Source organism: Rhineura floridana, chromosome 3 (assembly GCF_030035675.1).
Source record: "Rhineura floridana isolate rRhiFlo1 chromosome 3, rRhiFlo1.hap2, whole genome shotgun sequence".
NCBI classification, from domain to species: domain Eukaryota; kingdom Metazoa; phylum Chordata; class Lepidosauria; order Squamata; family Rhineuridae; genus Rhineura; species Rhineura floridana.
In genome coordinates this window covers 20,862,636-20,878,642 of record NC_084482.1, presented here as the reverse complement: position 1 = coordinate 20,878,642, position 16,007 = coordinate 20,862,636, and the positions used below count along the sequence as shown (strand labels likewise).

At 43.8% G+C, this 16,007-nt stretch overlaps 1 protein-coding gene across 3 annotated transcripts; it reads right to left on the bottom strand.

The window, feature by feature from the left end:
• Nucleotides 1–802: 802 nt before the first annotated feature.
• Nucleotides 803–15,762, bottom strand: LOC133379494 (keratin, type II cytoskeletal 4-like). 3 transcript variants are annotated; one of them, XM_061614896.1, is made up of 10 exons: nt 15,274–15,762; nt 12,656–12,876; nt 10,556–10,616; nt 10,276–10,371; nt 8,043–8,207; nt 6,876–7,001; nt 4,651–4,871; nt 3,376–3,410; nt 2,112–2,273; nt 803–2,075 (listed from the first exon to the last, which is right to left on the bottom strand). In XM_061614896.1, the coding sequence occupies exons 1-10, from the start codon at nt 15,760–15,762 to the stop codon at nt 1,996–1,998; spliced, it is 1,656 nt and encodes a 551-aa protein (XP_061470880.1). In that variant the 3' UTR covers nt 803–1,995. The 3 variants fall into 3 exon arrangements, with proteins under 3 accessions (XP_061470880.1, XP_061470881.1, XP_061470879.1); XM_061614897.1 differs by having other exon boundaries at nt 803–2,114; nt 2,181–2,273; XM_061614895.1 differs by having other exon boundaries at nt 803–2,273.
• Nucleotides 15,763–16,007: the final 245 nt, after the last annotated feature.

Below are 16,007 nucleotides of genomic sequence, written 5' to 3'. Positions count from 1 at the left end.
CTATTCTTTATTTCCCAAATGCTTTGGAATGGTACTCTTAGGGCCATTTACACTGCAAACATTTATCTGTTATCTGCACGTTTAACTGCCATGACTGCTCCCAAAGGATGCTAGTAGAAATTGTTTGGAGGGTACTGAAACCTCTCTGATAGGGTTCTCTGCTATCATTCTCAACCAGATTATGCAGATTCCCACGGAGAGGGAATGAGCTGGTATGCCCTTATACTGAATGTAGCATACAAAGAGCCTTGCTGGGTTAAGCCAAAGGCCCATGTAGTCCAACATCCTGTTCTCACAGTGGCCAACCAGATATCTATGGCAAACCCACAAACAGGACCTGGGCGCAACAGCACATTCCTCCTTGCAATTCCCAGGGGATTCTGCCTCCAACAGTGGAAGTAGAACATAGCCACCAAGGCTAGTAGCCAATAATAGTCTTATGACTACCACAGCACAGGATTGTAAGGCTCCCAAGATTATTATCCCACAGCAGCAGTGGGGGGGGGAGAGCAGTGCTTCCCTGACCTCCTATAGGGGATAGGGAGGGGTGAGGTGGCAGCAGGGTCAGTGCAGTGCAAAAACACCAGCGGAGCCAATCCAGTGCTCCTGCCAATGCGTGTGCACCACACCAAATTCAAGGCCACCTTGCCCCTCTTCTGGTAAGCTGCAGCAATGCCAATGCCAGGAGGTTAGGGAAGCACTGCCGCTCCGCCCTGCCGCTGCTGCTATCTTAGCATAAAAGCTCATGGCAAAAATGCAGAAGACACCAGTGTTCTGTTCACGAAGAGTTTAATGAGCTGCAATTGGTCACACACCAGAGAAAAGGAATCACCACCAAAACTAAAATGAGCCAGCAAAAGGGTTTTAAGGCATTACAAAAAAAGAGAGAGGAAAAAATAAAGAAAAGAACACAGGGCACAGTCCAGCTAAAATAAGATGTGGGTAAGTCCTCTTGCTTTCAGTGGGAGCGACTTAAGCATACGCTCAAACTCTCTTCCTGACATCAAGGGGACTTTAGAAAGTGTAACTTTGGCTAGATTACATGCCCTTACATTTTAGCTGCAGATATTTTACATGTTCCTATGACAGACTATCATGAGTCAGCAAAGCCACAGGCAGGTAATCACAGGAAAGTAGCAGGTAAGAGATTCATTTGCATGAAGAAGCAAAACATGAAGGCTGTGTTCACATGAATAGTCACTTTGATGCAATTCCCATTATTTCCTCCTCAGGTCTCATTCAGAGGAGTTAAAATGTAGACAAAATAGCAGTGACAACTACCCTTTAAACATTATGAGAATCAAATAACCTTACTCCTGGCATTGTTTCCTCATGTGAGCCCCACCTAACCAGAGCAAAACCTGTTCCAGTCCTGTGTTGTAGTCCATCAAAGAGGGAATAAGCATCTCTTTAGTTGAAGCAGAGGCAAGGAGAACTCTGGAATATCCAGGACAAGCACAATCATTCTTGTAGGATATGGGAAACAGTGCTCCTATCTGTTAAAAGGTGTGTGGATGGTACCGTGGCAAGGCACGCATTGTCTTGAATAGTCTCTGCAGAACTACCTAATGCTGTTGGCCTTTGTTCATGCAAACACAGCCTTTGCATAATCCACATCGGTCGTCTTGACCTAATCTTTACGTGGGGGCATGAAATGTGTCAGCAACAATGAGTTAAGAACAAAGGGTGCGATATAGAGTAAGTTTGGGTTGGATACTGACTATGTTAACTGAACCAAAATAAATGAAATAAGCTTGCAATGATTTAAGGCTCTTTGAAATCAATGGGACTGAAGTTCAGCTAACTCAGTCTATATCCAACTCAAATATTGCAAGGCCTAAAGTATTCTGGAAGAGCAGCCATAAGGGTCATAAAGGGCACAGTCCGTTTCTCTGAAAGGTACCAAGGTTTCTGTTCAGGGTGGCTTGACAGAGGCCATCCGAAGAATGTTTCTTTCATCCATGTTGACGTTGTCATCATTGCCTCCGTTGCTTGTTATTTCCTGCTTGAAGTTTTGATGGAGGTGGATGATGTAGTTGTTTTCTTCACAATGGTGCCTCCGGAACCATACCCTCCTCCATATCCACCCCCAATGGAACAAGCTCCTCCACCTCCTATGCTGCAAACACCCTTTCCGCTTCCGGAGCTGAATCCACCAAGGCCACCAGAGCATATTCCACCTCCGTATCCACCTCCGTATCCACCTCCATATCCACCTCCATATCCACCTCCATATCCTCCACCAGAGGTATTAGTGGTAGAGCCAACCACAGCTAGAAAGAAAGACAACATTGTTGTTAGCGTTACATTCTGTCCCAGAAGTCTACCAGTGGAGCAGCCAAGCCACTGCATGAAGGGGCAGCAAGCTTTTTGTTGTTGTTGTTGTGTTTACAAAAGGAAGAAAGGAACCCACAGGTACCTTGCCTTGAAAAATAAAACATTATGAAGCCTTCATGTCCCAAGCGTAATCCACACGGTGACACTAGATAATGTGGTATGTAGGAGCTTAAGTACTGGATTAGGACTAAAGCAGGGATAGGGAACCTGTGGCCCTCCAGATGTTGCTGGAGTCCAACTCCCAGCAGCCCCAGCAGAGCCAATGGTCAAGGATGAAGCAGTCTAGCAGCAGCTGGAGGACCACAGGTTCTCCAACCCTGAACTAAAGGAAACTGGGTTCAAATAATCCCCATTCAGCCAAGGAGATTTATTGGGTTGCTTTGGTTAAGTTACAAATGTGACCAATTCATGAGTAACCATTGGTACAACGTAAACCATGGCATTACATACTAAGGTTGTCCCCGTGTGGCATTTGTGTAACCTTGAAATCAGGGACAGGGAACCTGTGGCCCTCAAGATGTTGCTGGACTATAACCCCCATCATCCCCAACCTGGGATCCTTAAGCTTGGGCTAGTGGGAGTTGGAGTGTAATAACATCTGGAGAAGGGACACAGGTTCACCATCCCTAGCTGAAGTCAATCCTTAATAAGGTTCAGTCTCTTTCCGACATGTTACTACAGCACATTAGAGTGACACCAGCAAAGCTGAGTTTGTGATGGCCAAAAAGTGTTCCAGATGGTGCAATGGGAAGTCTTTCCCACCCCGATCTCACATTCTGCCTCCACGACATTCCTTCTATGTCCATATTTCTGGTGCTTAAGAACTCAGTGCATATCTGCTATAAACCATTCAGCAATGCTGGGCTCTGTTGTCAATGTCCTATCAAGACACTGCAATACCAGCGCATGCCCCTGGGTTCACGATGACCCAAAGTAATGGTGCTGCACTGGCACAGCAGCCCCTGCACACACTTGTGCCAGAGCAGCAACTCATAGGATGGGCTAGTTTAAAAAGGTGAACACAGAGTTGGTACTTACAGACGCTCACAGCACTTTGGCACTCTCCAGACATCCTGCAAAGGAAAGAACTGGTATTTAGTCAAGGGATTGGGCAGTCACACATAAATACGATCAATAATAAAGAACACATCTCTTGGATCTTTCTTGCCTTCGTGACTGGGCACTGCAGAAATGAGGGTTGTGTTGTGCAATGCGGAGAGCAGATAGGGTTGGACACAGGAGACCCAAATGCAGCTGCTTTCGTGGCATTGAGGTTCACTGAGTAACTTTGAGGAGATAATTATTTGGGTACGCTCAGCTAGATGGCCCTGATTTCAACGGCTGGGGACACTGTTTCAATCTTGCGACTCAGATAGGCATGATCCTTTGGCTCAAACTGGTCTGCCATGACCTTCAGGGTTTCCTACGGCTGCACAGTCCACGTGGTTGACTCTTCTGAGTACTGAACGGAGAGGTGATCCAAGGGGGAAAGTATGTACTTTTCCTTGTGACACTTCCCCACCAGGAGCATTGGTACTTAAAGGACTCAGGGCGCAAGGCACAACACAAATTTGCATATCATTTGCAGATGCTTATTTATATGAATGGATCCTTCTGGGCAAACTATGACAGCAGGTGGCAGGGGATCCACCTTTGCAGCGTGCCCAGCCACCATATAAACAAAGTAACGAAACATTAAGTATTTTAAAAGGGGAATTGAGATCCAGGGCCTGGCCCAAAACACTCAGGGCTCCAGCCCCCTGGGCCACCCTCTAACATTGCCCCTGCTTTCCCATGTTCCTGCCACAGCACCCACTTAGGAGCATGAAAAAAACCCATCAGGATTTGCACTTCCACAGCCTAAACTCAGCTCTCACCATTCCAGCAGACTGAACCAAGGCTTCATCTGAGTCACAGCAGTTCACATGTGTGTATAGTATACATTACATCGGGGATGGGAAACTGGTCTGCCAGATGTTGTTGGACTACACTCCCAGCATGGGCAATGACCAGGGAAGATGGGAGTGGTGGTGCAGCAACTTCTGGAAGGCCTAAGATTCGCCATCCCTGCAGCACACGCTCCTCTCACCACTGATTAGTACACACATAGCCCATCCTTACATTTCTGGTCTAGTGGGGAGGCTTTCCCAAGTGGGCTTGAATCTCAGCAGCTCGCCTTTTTAGGATTTATCTGCTAGACTTTCACAGCCTTTTTTCTGAGGGGATGAGGGTTATACAACAAAAGCTCCATTTTCAAAATTATCTCTTCTGCAAGATGTGGACTTGCTCCTCCTTCCTGCATATCACACCCACCTGCTCTCCTCTCCTTCCAGCAACTTCCTGTAGGTGGCAATTTCAATATCAAGTGCCAACTTGACATTCATCAGCTCCTGGTACTCCCTCAAGAGGCGGGTCATTTCCTCCTTGGCCTTCTGCAGAGCAACCTCCAGTTCATTCAGTTTGTCCCTGGCATCCTTGAGTGCCAGCTCACCACGTTCCTCAGCTTCTGCAATGGCAGCCTGCAGCTTCTCACACTGAAAGGCAAGAGGAATATCTAAAGAACTCTGATGATTGAAATATTGTTGTCGCTATCATCAGTTTTAACCTATAAAGTCTTACACGGCTTGGAACCACAATACCTGATGGAACGCCTTTCCTGACATGAACCCAGCCATACACTATGCTCAACATCAAAGGCCCTCCTCCGGGTGCCTACTCCAAGGGAAGCTCGGAGGATGGCAACAAGGGAGAGGGCCTTCTCAGTGGTGGCCCCCAAATTACAGAATGATCTGTCTGACAAGGTGTGCCTGGCACCAACACTGTCATCTTTTCAGCGCCAGGTCAACACTTTCCTCTTCTCCCAGGCATTTTAGCATGTGTTTTTAAATTGTTTTTTTTAAAATGTGTTTTTTAAATTTGTATATTTATTTTTAATGTTTTTAATTGTGGTAAACCACCCAGAGAACTTTGGGGCGGTATATAAATGCAATAAATAAATAAACAATCCTTCCTGGGTGCAGTGGGCCCCTACATTCACAAGGAATTATTTGGGAATGCCATATTTTTCTTGCCGTATGAGGTCAGGAGGTTACACCCAATCAAAGAGGCCACCCTATTTCAGCCTGATACCTCTTGGGCCAATTTTCCATATAGTCTAAATATAAAAGCTAAACTACAGCCACAGCTGTGTGTATGTCACAATTCCACAGGAGTGGGGGGGAAATACGGAATGTGGCAATGCACCTAGAACTCTACTTCCTGGGAATCTCTGCTTCTTTTTAAAAAGTATGTTTCTGGCAGCAAAGATGTGCAAAAATTGCAGAAGGGTAGCTAAGAGCCCTGGACAGTCCCTTGCTCCTCCTAGCTAGGAGACAGGAAAAACAGTGTGCAAAACATTGAAACATGCTGAATTACACAAAAATAAGAGAAATGTTGCAAAGCTGCTCAAGCGGCTTAGTTTTTACAGGTGGCAGAATTCAGTTGCCAGGCTGTGAGCTCAGGAGTGGCTCCCCCTGGTCTAAACTAGGCCTACATTCTTGTCCTGTGCTCTGGTACACAGAGGAGCATAGGTGCCAATGCAAGCACGGTTAAAATGACTATTATAATTTATTTATTTATTTATTTATTTATGAGATTTGTTAGACGCCCATCTGGCAGAGGTTAATCTGTCACTCTGGGCGACTTACAACCAAACACAAGTACATTCTATATAGACATAATCAAAATCCTAAAAATTAAAAATTATTATAATATTATTATAGTAATCATGTATGTGAAATGCTTTGAACGCACTAAAGTAGAGATAGGGAACTAGTGGCCAACATGGCCCAGGAATTATTATAGTTGTAACTCAACAACATCTGGAGGACCACAAGTTTGCCATCCCTGTTCTAAAGCTTTATATTAATCGTGAACATCATCTTGGTCCCTTGCTCTTATGTCACTCCTCCTCCCTGACCTTCATGCTGATGCAACAGAAGCCAAGGATTAACATTGTCCGAAAAAAGAACTCCAGAGGTAAAACTGCTCAGTATACTTATGGGGGAAGGAATGAAGCAAAGCAGGGTGTCAGTCTCCAGTGACCCCTTAGACTGTAACACCTCCACCCCTCTAGTACCAGCACATTATCATGCCAGCAAAATCTTGTACTAGCAGCTTAAGGTTTACATGTGAGAGAGCTTACAGGCTTTATCTGGGCACTGGCTTGCCTTTAGCTGCATTAGGGAAGGGTGAGAATTTTGATTCAGTTCACATATCAAGCTGAATCTATCAAATTCGCACTTTCTGAAACAACATGAGAACTGAAACACAGCCATCCGTTGAAATTTGCACTTATCTGAATTTTGCAATGCAGTTCGCCAACCAAACAGTGTTTACAAAAATGAACATATTAGGGGAATGGGTACATCCCAAAGCTGCATTACTGACTGTGTTATTAGAGTTAAGACAACAGCATGGGACAAAGCTGACCAGATCGTGATGTTCCAAGAAGATTCTGTATCCCCCAGGTTAGTCCTGCAAAAATTCCTGAGCCATACCTGCTTCTTCACGTTATCAATCTCAGATCGTAGCCTCTGAGTCATCCGGTTTAGTTCAGAGATCTCAGTCTTGGTGTTCTGCAAATTGTCACCATGTTTCCCAGCTGTTACCTGCAGCTCTTCATACTGGTATTCAGAAAGAAGAGAAGGCTCAATTTGTGATATGTCTGAGAAAATAATCTTCTGCAAGAAACCCTAGCTGAGCAATAGCTGAGGTTTCACCAAATCCTCTTAACATCCTTCCAAAGTTATGTTCCAAAAAGAAAGGGGCATGGCAGTGCTCAGTGGACTATCCCGATTACATGCTTATCTACAAGCAATTTCCGAAGCAGTACTGGTGGATTACTGGCCAGTTTCTGGTAGATACGTAGCATCTTGGATAAAGGCAATAGCCCAATGTACTCTGGATGCAGAAGGTCCTAGGTTCAATCCCAGCATCTCCAGGAAGGCCGGGAAATTCTGGCCTTCCCAGTGTTACTGGAGTACAACCCCCATCGTCCCTGACCATTGGCCATGCTGGCTGAGGCTGATGGGAGCTGGAATCCAACAGCATCTGGAGTGCCACAAGTTCCTCATCCCTGCTGTAAACCCTGGAGAGCTTCTGCCTTTCAGTGTAGACACCACTGAGCCAGAAGAACCCATGGTCTGACAAAGAACCCATGGTCTGACAAAGAACCCATGGTCTGACAAAGAACCCATGGTCTGATAAAGCAGGTTGCTGTGTTCCACCTGCTGATTGCTGGGTTTCTTTATAAAGAATACTGGACTACGTGCCCCTTAGTCTGTTCTAGTAAGGCACTGCTTCTTGTTCTTAAACAAGAACGCATATTCAGGATCGCTGCCCCCAGGGCTGTTATGCCTTAGCTGGTAAGAGATTTTGAACTTGCACTCTTGCTTTGTAAATGAAAAACACATTGGCAAGCCATGGGGATTCTAGTTAAAATAAAGCAAAGCACACAACACTGAAGTCAATCCACCCCTAGTTGAATACATTGCCTTGTGTACATTTGGCTTTCCCCATGAATGAATAATGAGCTTTACGACAGACATGAGTTTGCATGATGGAGGGGGTTTATTTGGTTGGTGGGGTTTTTGCAGGTGGGGTTGCTCAAGGGGGTCATTTTAGATTGGCAAGGCTTGACAGCAACAAATAACCTGAAAACTCACCTTGCACTGGTACCAAGACTCTGCTTCTGCTCGGCTCTTCTGGGCAATCTCTTCATACTGAGCTTTGACCTCTGCAATGATGCTGTCCAAGTCCAGGTTCCGGTTGTTGTCCATTTGAAGGACAACAGAAGTATCGGAAACTGTCTGCTGTAGCTGGCTCAATTCCTGCCAAAGATATTGCCTGGTTTTTGTGAACTGCTCCAAGAGCCTTTTTGGCTAAAGGGTGGGGTATAATCACCTTAAACAAATGTGTAAATACGTAGATATTGGCATAGCCACACCATCCCCCTCAAATATACTCGGATTTTAACTCACCTCTGTAGAGACATTTGCCTATTTTTTCAAAGGTGAGTAATAGCTGTGGGATTCCATACTGGCACACCTTAAAAAGGTCTGATCTTCTAAAAACTATGCTTAGAACTTTCTGGCATGCCAAAAATTGGACATGCATATTAGTTGCTGTTATTATACACTAGTCAAACAGGTACCATAATGACAGGCTACTGCAAGGATGTCTGCAGGAGTGGATGCAATGAATTTCTTCATCTTCTGCACAGAGATATTATACAGGGAAATATAGAGCCCTATATGTTCCTGTATAATACTTCATGTTTCTCTAGGTCCATGAGCTTTGCAAGGTGAAGCCATTCAAACTGTTGCTTGTGGAGCACTGAAGAGCTCTGGATTGTTTTTGTCAAAGCATAGCAGTGGGGCAGGTTTTTAAAAAAAGAAGTTAAAAGCATCATTTAAGGTTTTTTAAAAACCATACATTGCTCAGCATTAACAAAAAACAAACAACTGTCAAACTCCACAGGCAGCATTCTAGACAGCCTTACATCATAAGGTCTATCAGAGACCTGTAATGGCCTATTTGGGAGGCCTGTAAAGCCTATCAAAGTACACAAACAACCACCAGAAAGAAAGGCCAGTATAAAGCTGCAAAGTTTTTCAAAAATGTGCGGGCAAGAATACACACCACTCAGCACCCTCTCAATTATTTTAAAATAAGAAACAAATCCCACCTCCATAATGGACTATAGAGGAAAGTGAATTCCTTTTACTTCTCCCACAAAAGCCCCTGGGCCTATTTGTCTGCAATTTATTTAGCTTAACTGACTCTGGAGGGGCTTACAAGCCTGTAATTGTCATCCCCTTTGGTCCAAAATGTTGTGGGGAGGGAATTATAGACATTTTTAGATTCACCATTATGTTGCTGTTGTTATGTGCCTTCAAGTCGATTTCGACTTATGGCGACCCTGTGAATCAGTGACCTCCAAGAGCATCTGGCATGAACCACCCTGTTCAGATCTTGTAAGTTCAGGTCTGTGGCTTCCTTTATGGAATCCATCCATCTCTTATTTGGCCTTCCTTTTTTTCTACCATTATACTGAATGGGAAAACACAGAGCTTCATTTTAGACAGAGTGGCTCAGCAGCCAAGTTACACATCAAAGCACAGAGTGATTCAGAAATAGTTTCAAATTGTTAAAAGTGCATGTATAGGTGGTGAATCTTGGGGCCCTCTGCACACCCCTAATAGTTACTTAAGGAATGTAACACTTAGAACATTCTGTATACAGAATAAGAGTCTTATTTCCTGATCTAACATAATTGGCTAGCCTAACTTTCATAACAGCTGTCCCGACTCTTTTGCATATCCTTTCATTATCCCCCCATTTCATTCCCCATTTGTTTTTCTCAGCCACAGTACTCCAACTGTTATTTCCCAACTGATACTCTATACCTGTCACTCACTCTAACCAACATTCCACCCCACTTCCCTGCAGCGAATCACAATTCCACCTACTCTTCTGTCACGCCTACCGAATGGGGTTGCTGTAAGGATAACACAGTGGTGGATGGGAAACCATGTTTGTTGCCCTGAGCTTCTTGGAGAAAAGTGGGAGATAAATGAAATAATAAACATCCCCATCTCTCCATTTTCATAGGTAAATGCCAAGCTACTGATGAGGGCAACTTTCACACAAACATATATCCAATATTATTCTTCACCATGTTTTGCCATAGCTTCATATCTTTCAGGCCAATCCTAACAGTGCTTACTACCTCTCACTGATTTCAATGAAGTCATTCGCTTTTAGAAGCAATACCAAACTGCAAGAAGAATTTGTTTAAGAATTCCTCCATTTCCTGCCCCCCCCCAAATTGCATCATTGCAGTATTCTCCCTGGTGCTCTCTCACACACACAAAAAAACCCAGCAAGTGTACTTACCATTTCATACAGACTTGTAAAGAAGTTGATTTCATCCATCAAGGCGTCCAGTTTTGCCTGCAGTTCTACTTTGTTCATGTAAGCTACATCCACATCCTGAAGGAACAGAGGGAAGTTCAATTTTCTGCACCCAGTGGTGGATATACTCTCTCTCTCTCTCTCTCTCTCTCTCTCTCACACACACACACACACACACACACACACACATTAAATGTCAATCTGAATAGCATCTTGCACCTTAGAAAAACAGCAAATGGGCTAGGAACACCGGAGCCCTTACCTTTTTCAAGAGCACAAAGTCATTCTCTGCCGCTGTGCGCTTGTTAATTTCTTCCTCATATCTGGTCAATGCAAAAAATGAACATTAGGCTTAAATAGTTTTGCTTTTCCACCTGCACAGTTCCTTCTTCATGGCTACCATTGTGTGCATGTTCTCCAACATAACCTCTAACATATCCACATTCCCAATTTTTTAAGAACCTGAAATCTTGGATGCAACAAATTGGATGAATCAAATAAAAGTAAGATATACAATGCTGCTTTTTCAATAATAAATTCTGATTCTATAATCTTGGTCCGGATTTTTTTTATCTAAATCAAGAGCTGGGGTGGGCAAGGGACATCTTGCCCTGCCTTCCTTCTTTTTAAATTATCTAAACAAGTCCTTGTGAATTTGCTTGGCATGCAAGTGAAAGAAAGAGACTAATCCCTAGGCATTTTAGGGTTACCTGGCATCCACACTTTATGACTCACACATTCTTTTAATGCTCTCCTCTGCCAAGATGCATTCCACATCCTTTGGCATCAGCCAAACAAAGATTTGGTTGAATACCATCCTGATTAACAACATAGTTTCCAAGTGTACATAGTCATTAAATAACAATACCTATTTTTGACTGTTGCATGCCACCAAATGCATACCTTTGAGCTGCAAAATGGATGTGTGTCATTTTCTTGGTATGTCTGCCAGAACCACCATCTTTGCTAGGATCTGTAGCGGGGTAGCTGTCCTCCAGAAGTTTTGGACTCCAATGCCCATCACTCCCAGCCAGCATACCCAATGGTTAGGGATGGTGGGAGTTGTAGTCCACAACATCTGGAGGGGACCACATTGCCTATCCTTGAACATAGCATAGCATTATCATGTTAGTTGACTTCAATGAGTATTAAGCAATGAAAAGTTAAAGTGTGGTATCTACCATATATTTCAAAGTTAAGAATTCTTGGAAGTTAGCCATATTTTTGTCTTAGCTGTAATAATTGTAAAAGCACAAGAAATCCAAAATATGACACAGCTATATGATTTTACAAAAAAATCAGAGCTTGGAAAAGTTACTTTTCTGAACTACATCTCCCATCAGCCCAATCCAGTGGCCATGCTGGCTGGGGCTGATGGGAGTTGTAGTTTAAAAGAGTAACTTTTCCAAGCTCTGAAAAAAATACATATACCTCAAAAAAGCTTACTATGTACATCAGAAAGATGAACCATGTCCTCCTGACCCATCTCAAATATAACAGTGAAACAGATCGTCCAGTGTGATATAGTAAATAAACTATACTCAAGTTCAAATTTCCATTCAGCTTAACGAATGAACTAAGGACAATCTCACAGAGCAGTTGTGAGTATAAAATGAAAGAGTCCCATTCCAATCAATGAAATTTCTACTTAGGAAATCTCATTGGATAGTAGACCCAGCATCTGCATCTGGTCTTGTTTATGCCTCTTGTTTCTTACCAATCTATCATGAGATTTGCTCTCAGGGTTATTATTCTTTGCTAACATTTTTCCTAGATAGAAATCACTCCATGAAATACTTGCACCATTGTCATATGTCATGAGAGGCACATTATTTCTTATTTCATGTTTTCTGCCTACATAGGCAATACTGTAACAACTGAAACAGCCTCCATCAAGAGTATCAATGTTCACCACATAGAAGATATCTGAAATTCTCCCCTATTCATTTTAGGTGGGAAAAAGCAGGGGTGAAATTCAGATTCAAGAAGAAGGTAGGTCTCCACAGATGGCATGATGCCAAGGTCAAATTGTGACTCCTCACTGGCATTGATCAGTCAGCACTGAACATCCAACCCAAGAGGCAAGCCAACAAAGAAACACATAAATCTGAAGCCTTCTGTAGCCTTTTCAAATGGAGGGTGGGGAGGGTTAAATAAAAAAAATAAACTGAAGATAATTTTCTAAATATTTCCATTTTATTTTCTGTTAACCTAGGTCAAGTGTATGAGACCCTAAGTTGATAATAACTAGATAAACTGGACCTATCTTTTAAAATATGAAGGTAGGCCCGTCCACCCTCAATTACACTTCCAGGGAGGAGCATGTATTAATATAAATTTCTTTGGTCTAATATCCCCTTACTTGTTCTTGTAATCTTCCACAAGATCTTGGAAGTTCTTTAGCTCTGAATCCAGGCCTCTCCTCTCATTCTGAAGACCTTCTTGCTGCCTCCTGAGGTTGTTGATATAAGCTTCAAAGACCTGATCAAGATTCTTTCGACCGACACCAGTTCCTTGGCCCTGTTCTTGCAAAAGTTTCCATTTGGTCTCCAGAACCTTATTCTGTTGCTCTAGGAAACGGACCTGAACCAAGAAAAGAAAGATGGACAGAAAGGAAGGGTTAGTACCTTGTGTCCGACTCCTTTTTTAACAGGGCCTGTCCCTGGTAAATCACTATTCCTGCTTTGTCCCCATTTTGTCTTTTGGAGATTACTTTGGATGTTTGAAGTTACTTTTTTCCCCAGTGTTGTTAGTGGGAATTTCTAGAGCAGCCTTTCCCAACCAGTGTGCCTCCAGATGTTGTTGGACCACAACTCCCATCAGCCTCAGCCAGCATTGCAAATGGTCAGGAAAGATGGGAGTTGTGGTCCAACAACATCTGGAGGCACACTGGTTGGGAAAGGCTGTTCTAGAGAGTCACTATGAGTCAGAATTCAGCCCTTTCTTTTCTGCCTCTCAGAAGTTAAATGTCTGAAGGGAGTGATGTGCAGGAGCATAATATAAACCCATGTGCATGTGTAGAGCAGCCTTCACTAACCCGGTGCCCTCCAGATGTTCTGAACTACAACTTCCATCACTCCAGCTGTGCTCACTTAGATGATAGGAGCTGTGGCCCAGGGCATCTGGAGAGCACTAGGCTGGCAAAGGCTGGTGTAAAGGACAGTCTCCCATTTCAGAGTTTGCATCTGGTAAGATTCAGTCTGAACTGTCGGTAAGTGATGTTGTTATACCACATCTTTAACCAAAAAGAAGCACCCTGTTTCCTTTGGGAGACTGCAGAATAAATGGATGCATACACAGCAAGCAAAGAATATAGTGATGAGGGATGCTTTAGCAGTAGTCCTGAGGTAACAATATGGATGGTTACAGGCACTGAATGAGTATCCCTAGAATCAGAGCTTGGAAAAGTTACTTTTTTGAACTACAATTCCCATCAGCCCCAGCCAGCATGGCCACTGGATTGGGCTGATGGGAGTTGTAGTTCCAAAAAGTAACTTTTCCAAGCTCTGCCTAGAATCATAGAGCAAGGAGTCAACAAACCCCTCCCTCCACTACCAGCAAATTGGCAGGATACAATGTCCAACACATGAGGGCCCTCCTCAAGTTAAATCATCTTAATGTCACCCTTCATGCCAGTGGCCCTGTTAAATTCAGGAGCAGGGAGGGACAAATCTGTCGATTTTTGTTTCTCTCATTCAAATTTCTCATCTTTCCAATCTTAAGTTCAGTCCTCCACATCAGTCCGAGATCTTTTTTAACTCCTCATGAAAATTCATCAGTGAATTTCTCCTAATATAGGTGTATTATGATGCAATTCTACCTAACATACACATTTTTGCAAAGCAATTTTTCTAATGCAATGTGTTTCTGCCTGTTACTTTCACGAATATATGCATTTTTATGCACAATTTACCCTAATGTACACATTACTTGTCTGGAGAATTGCATTGCAAAATTTGGAGAAGTGAGGGTTTTGAGGGATGGCTGTGCTTCAGTCCGCACATTGTTTTAGAAACTACAAATGAGATCGATTCACCTTTAAATGTGAACTGATTTGAATTTCTCCCCCCATCCCTACTCAGGAGTCCGGGCTCATGCACAAAATCACAGGAGCCATATTAAAGCCACTTTCAATTAACTCTACACATAATCTTATCTGGCCTTTATTTTTGTTTGTTTTAAATCAGCATGAAATAGTATCTTGCTGTTTTCTCATACTAGCCAGGCTTTCTGGAGTTCAGAACATGGCCACTGCCTGTCTCGTGATGAGGGAACAGAGCTTGGAAAAGTTACTTTTTTGAACTACAACTCCCATCAGCCCAATCCAGTGGCCATGCTGGCTGGGGCTGATGGGAGTTGTAGTTTAAAAAAGTAACTTTTCCAAGCTCTGTGAGGGAACAACCATCGTCTTCTGGAAATCTAAAAGAATCTGAGCACAAGATGAGGACTCTTCACATCACAACTCCCAGATAACTGAAACCATAGCAACAGGAGCTGCAGTCTGGCAGGTATCCTCACTATGGAGCACTTAACGTGACTGTTAATCCAGACTTGCCTACTGCTGTGCCACAAGACCACATCCAGAAGTTCTTCTGACATCACTCGTGTATCTCCAGACTCTGCTGTTCATTCTGTTCCCTTCCCCTGCATTGCCCACAAGCAGGGAGGCCTTCTAATTGCATACTCTGTACTACAGCCTCTACCTCTTACTCCTTCCCCAGACCCTTGAGCCCCAATAGGTGGCTGAGGGGTACAATGGAGAAATGACAAGGAAAAGAAATTGGAAAGGACAAGTTGCAAAGCTTTTTAAATGGCTTCACAGTTTTCCAGCCTTGACGTTCATTGTAAAAAAAGAAAATACAAATCAGACCAGATCTCACAGGCAATACTCTTAAAATATCCTCATAATGAAAGGAAAAGGAAAGAGAAAGAGAAAGGCCTGAAGCTAAATAAAAGTTATGCTTCTCAAAATCATCTCACCTTGTCGATGAAGGAGGCAAACTTGTTGTTGAGGGTCTTGATCTGCTCCCTCTCTGCGACTCTTACTTTTTGGATCTCTGGGTCTATCTCCAGGTTGAGGGGCTGCAGGAGGTTCTGGTTGATGGTTACTTCTCTGATGCCTCCAGGTGGGCATACTGGAAATCCAGGGCCACCTGTACCATCAAAGCCAGAGCCAAATCCTCCACCAAATCCACCACCAACCCCAAAGCCTCCACCCCCTCGGCCACAGCTGCCACCATATCCTCCACCAAAGCCACCAATGGAGATCCTCTTGTTGCCCCCTAGATTATACAGGCTCCTGCTGCCGAAGCCGCCACCACCGCCACCGCCACGGACGGAACATCCACGGGATGTGGAAACAGTGTTGAAGCTGACTTTGCTTCCACCCCCAAAGCAAGCAGAGCTGGAGCTGAAACCCTTGTTCTGAAACCCTCCTCCAATGCTTCGGGCACAGGACTGGCGAGACATGGTGAGCGGAGAGGCTGTCTTGGTAATGGGTAGTATTAGTGGCAGCAGGGATGTTTCCAAGGAAGAGTTCCCAGTAATGAATGGAACTGAGCCCCTCTGACAGCAGGGAGAAAATCTACCTTTTTATGCATTCAGAGAGTTGGCTGGGTGACAGGGGAGTGGAGAATAAAGTACTCTTTTTTATTGTGTTCCTCAGCTTAGGTGTGCTTGGCACCCTCCCTCTTATTCTATGCCAGAAACTGACC

Bases quoted from the DNA above. Each gene is read 5' to 3' on its own strand.
- LOC133379494 (XM_061614895.1), bottom strand. From the start codon at position 15,762: ATGTCTCGCCAGTCCTGTGCCCGAAGCATTGGAGGAGGGTTTCAGAAC. The intron at 12,877-15,273 runs GTGAGATGATTT...TTCTTGGTTCAG, and splicing joins TTGCCTCCTTCATCGACAAG to GTCCGTTTCCTAGAGCAACA. The intron at 8,208-10,275 runs GTAAGTACACTT...TATCTTTGGCAG, and splicing joins TTACAAGTCTGTATGAAATG to GAATTGAGCCAGCTACAGCA.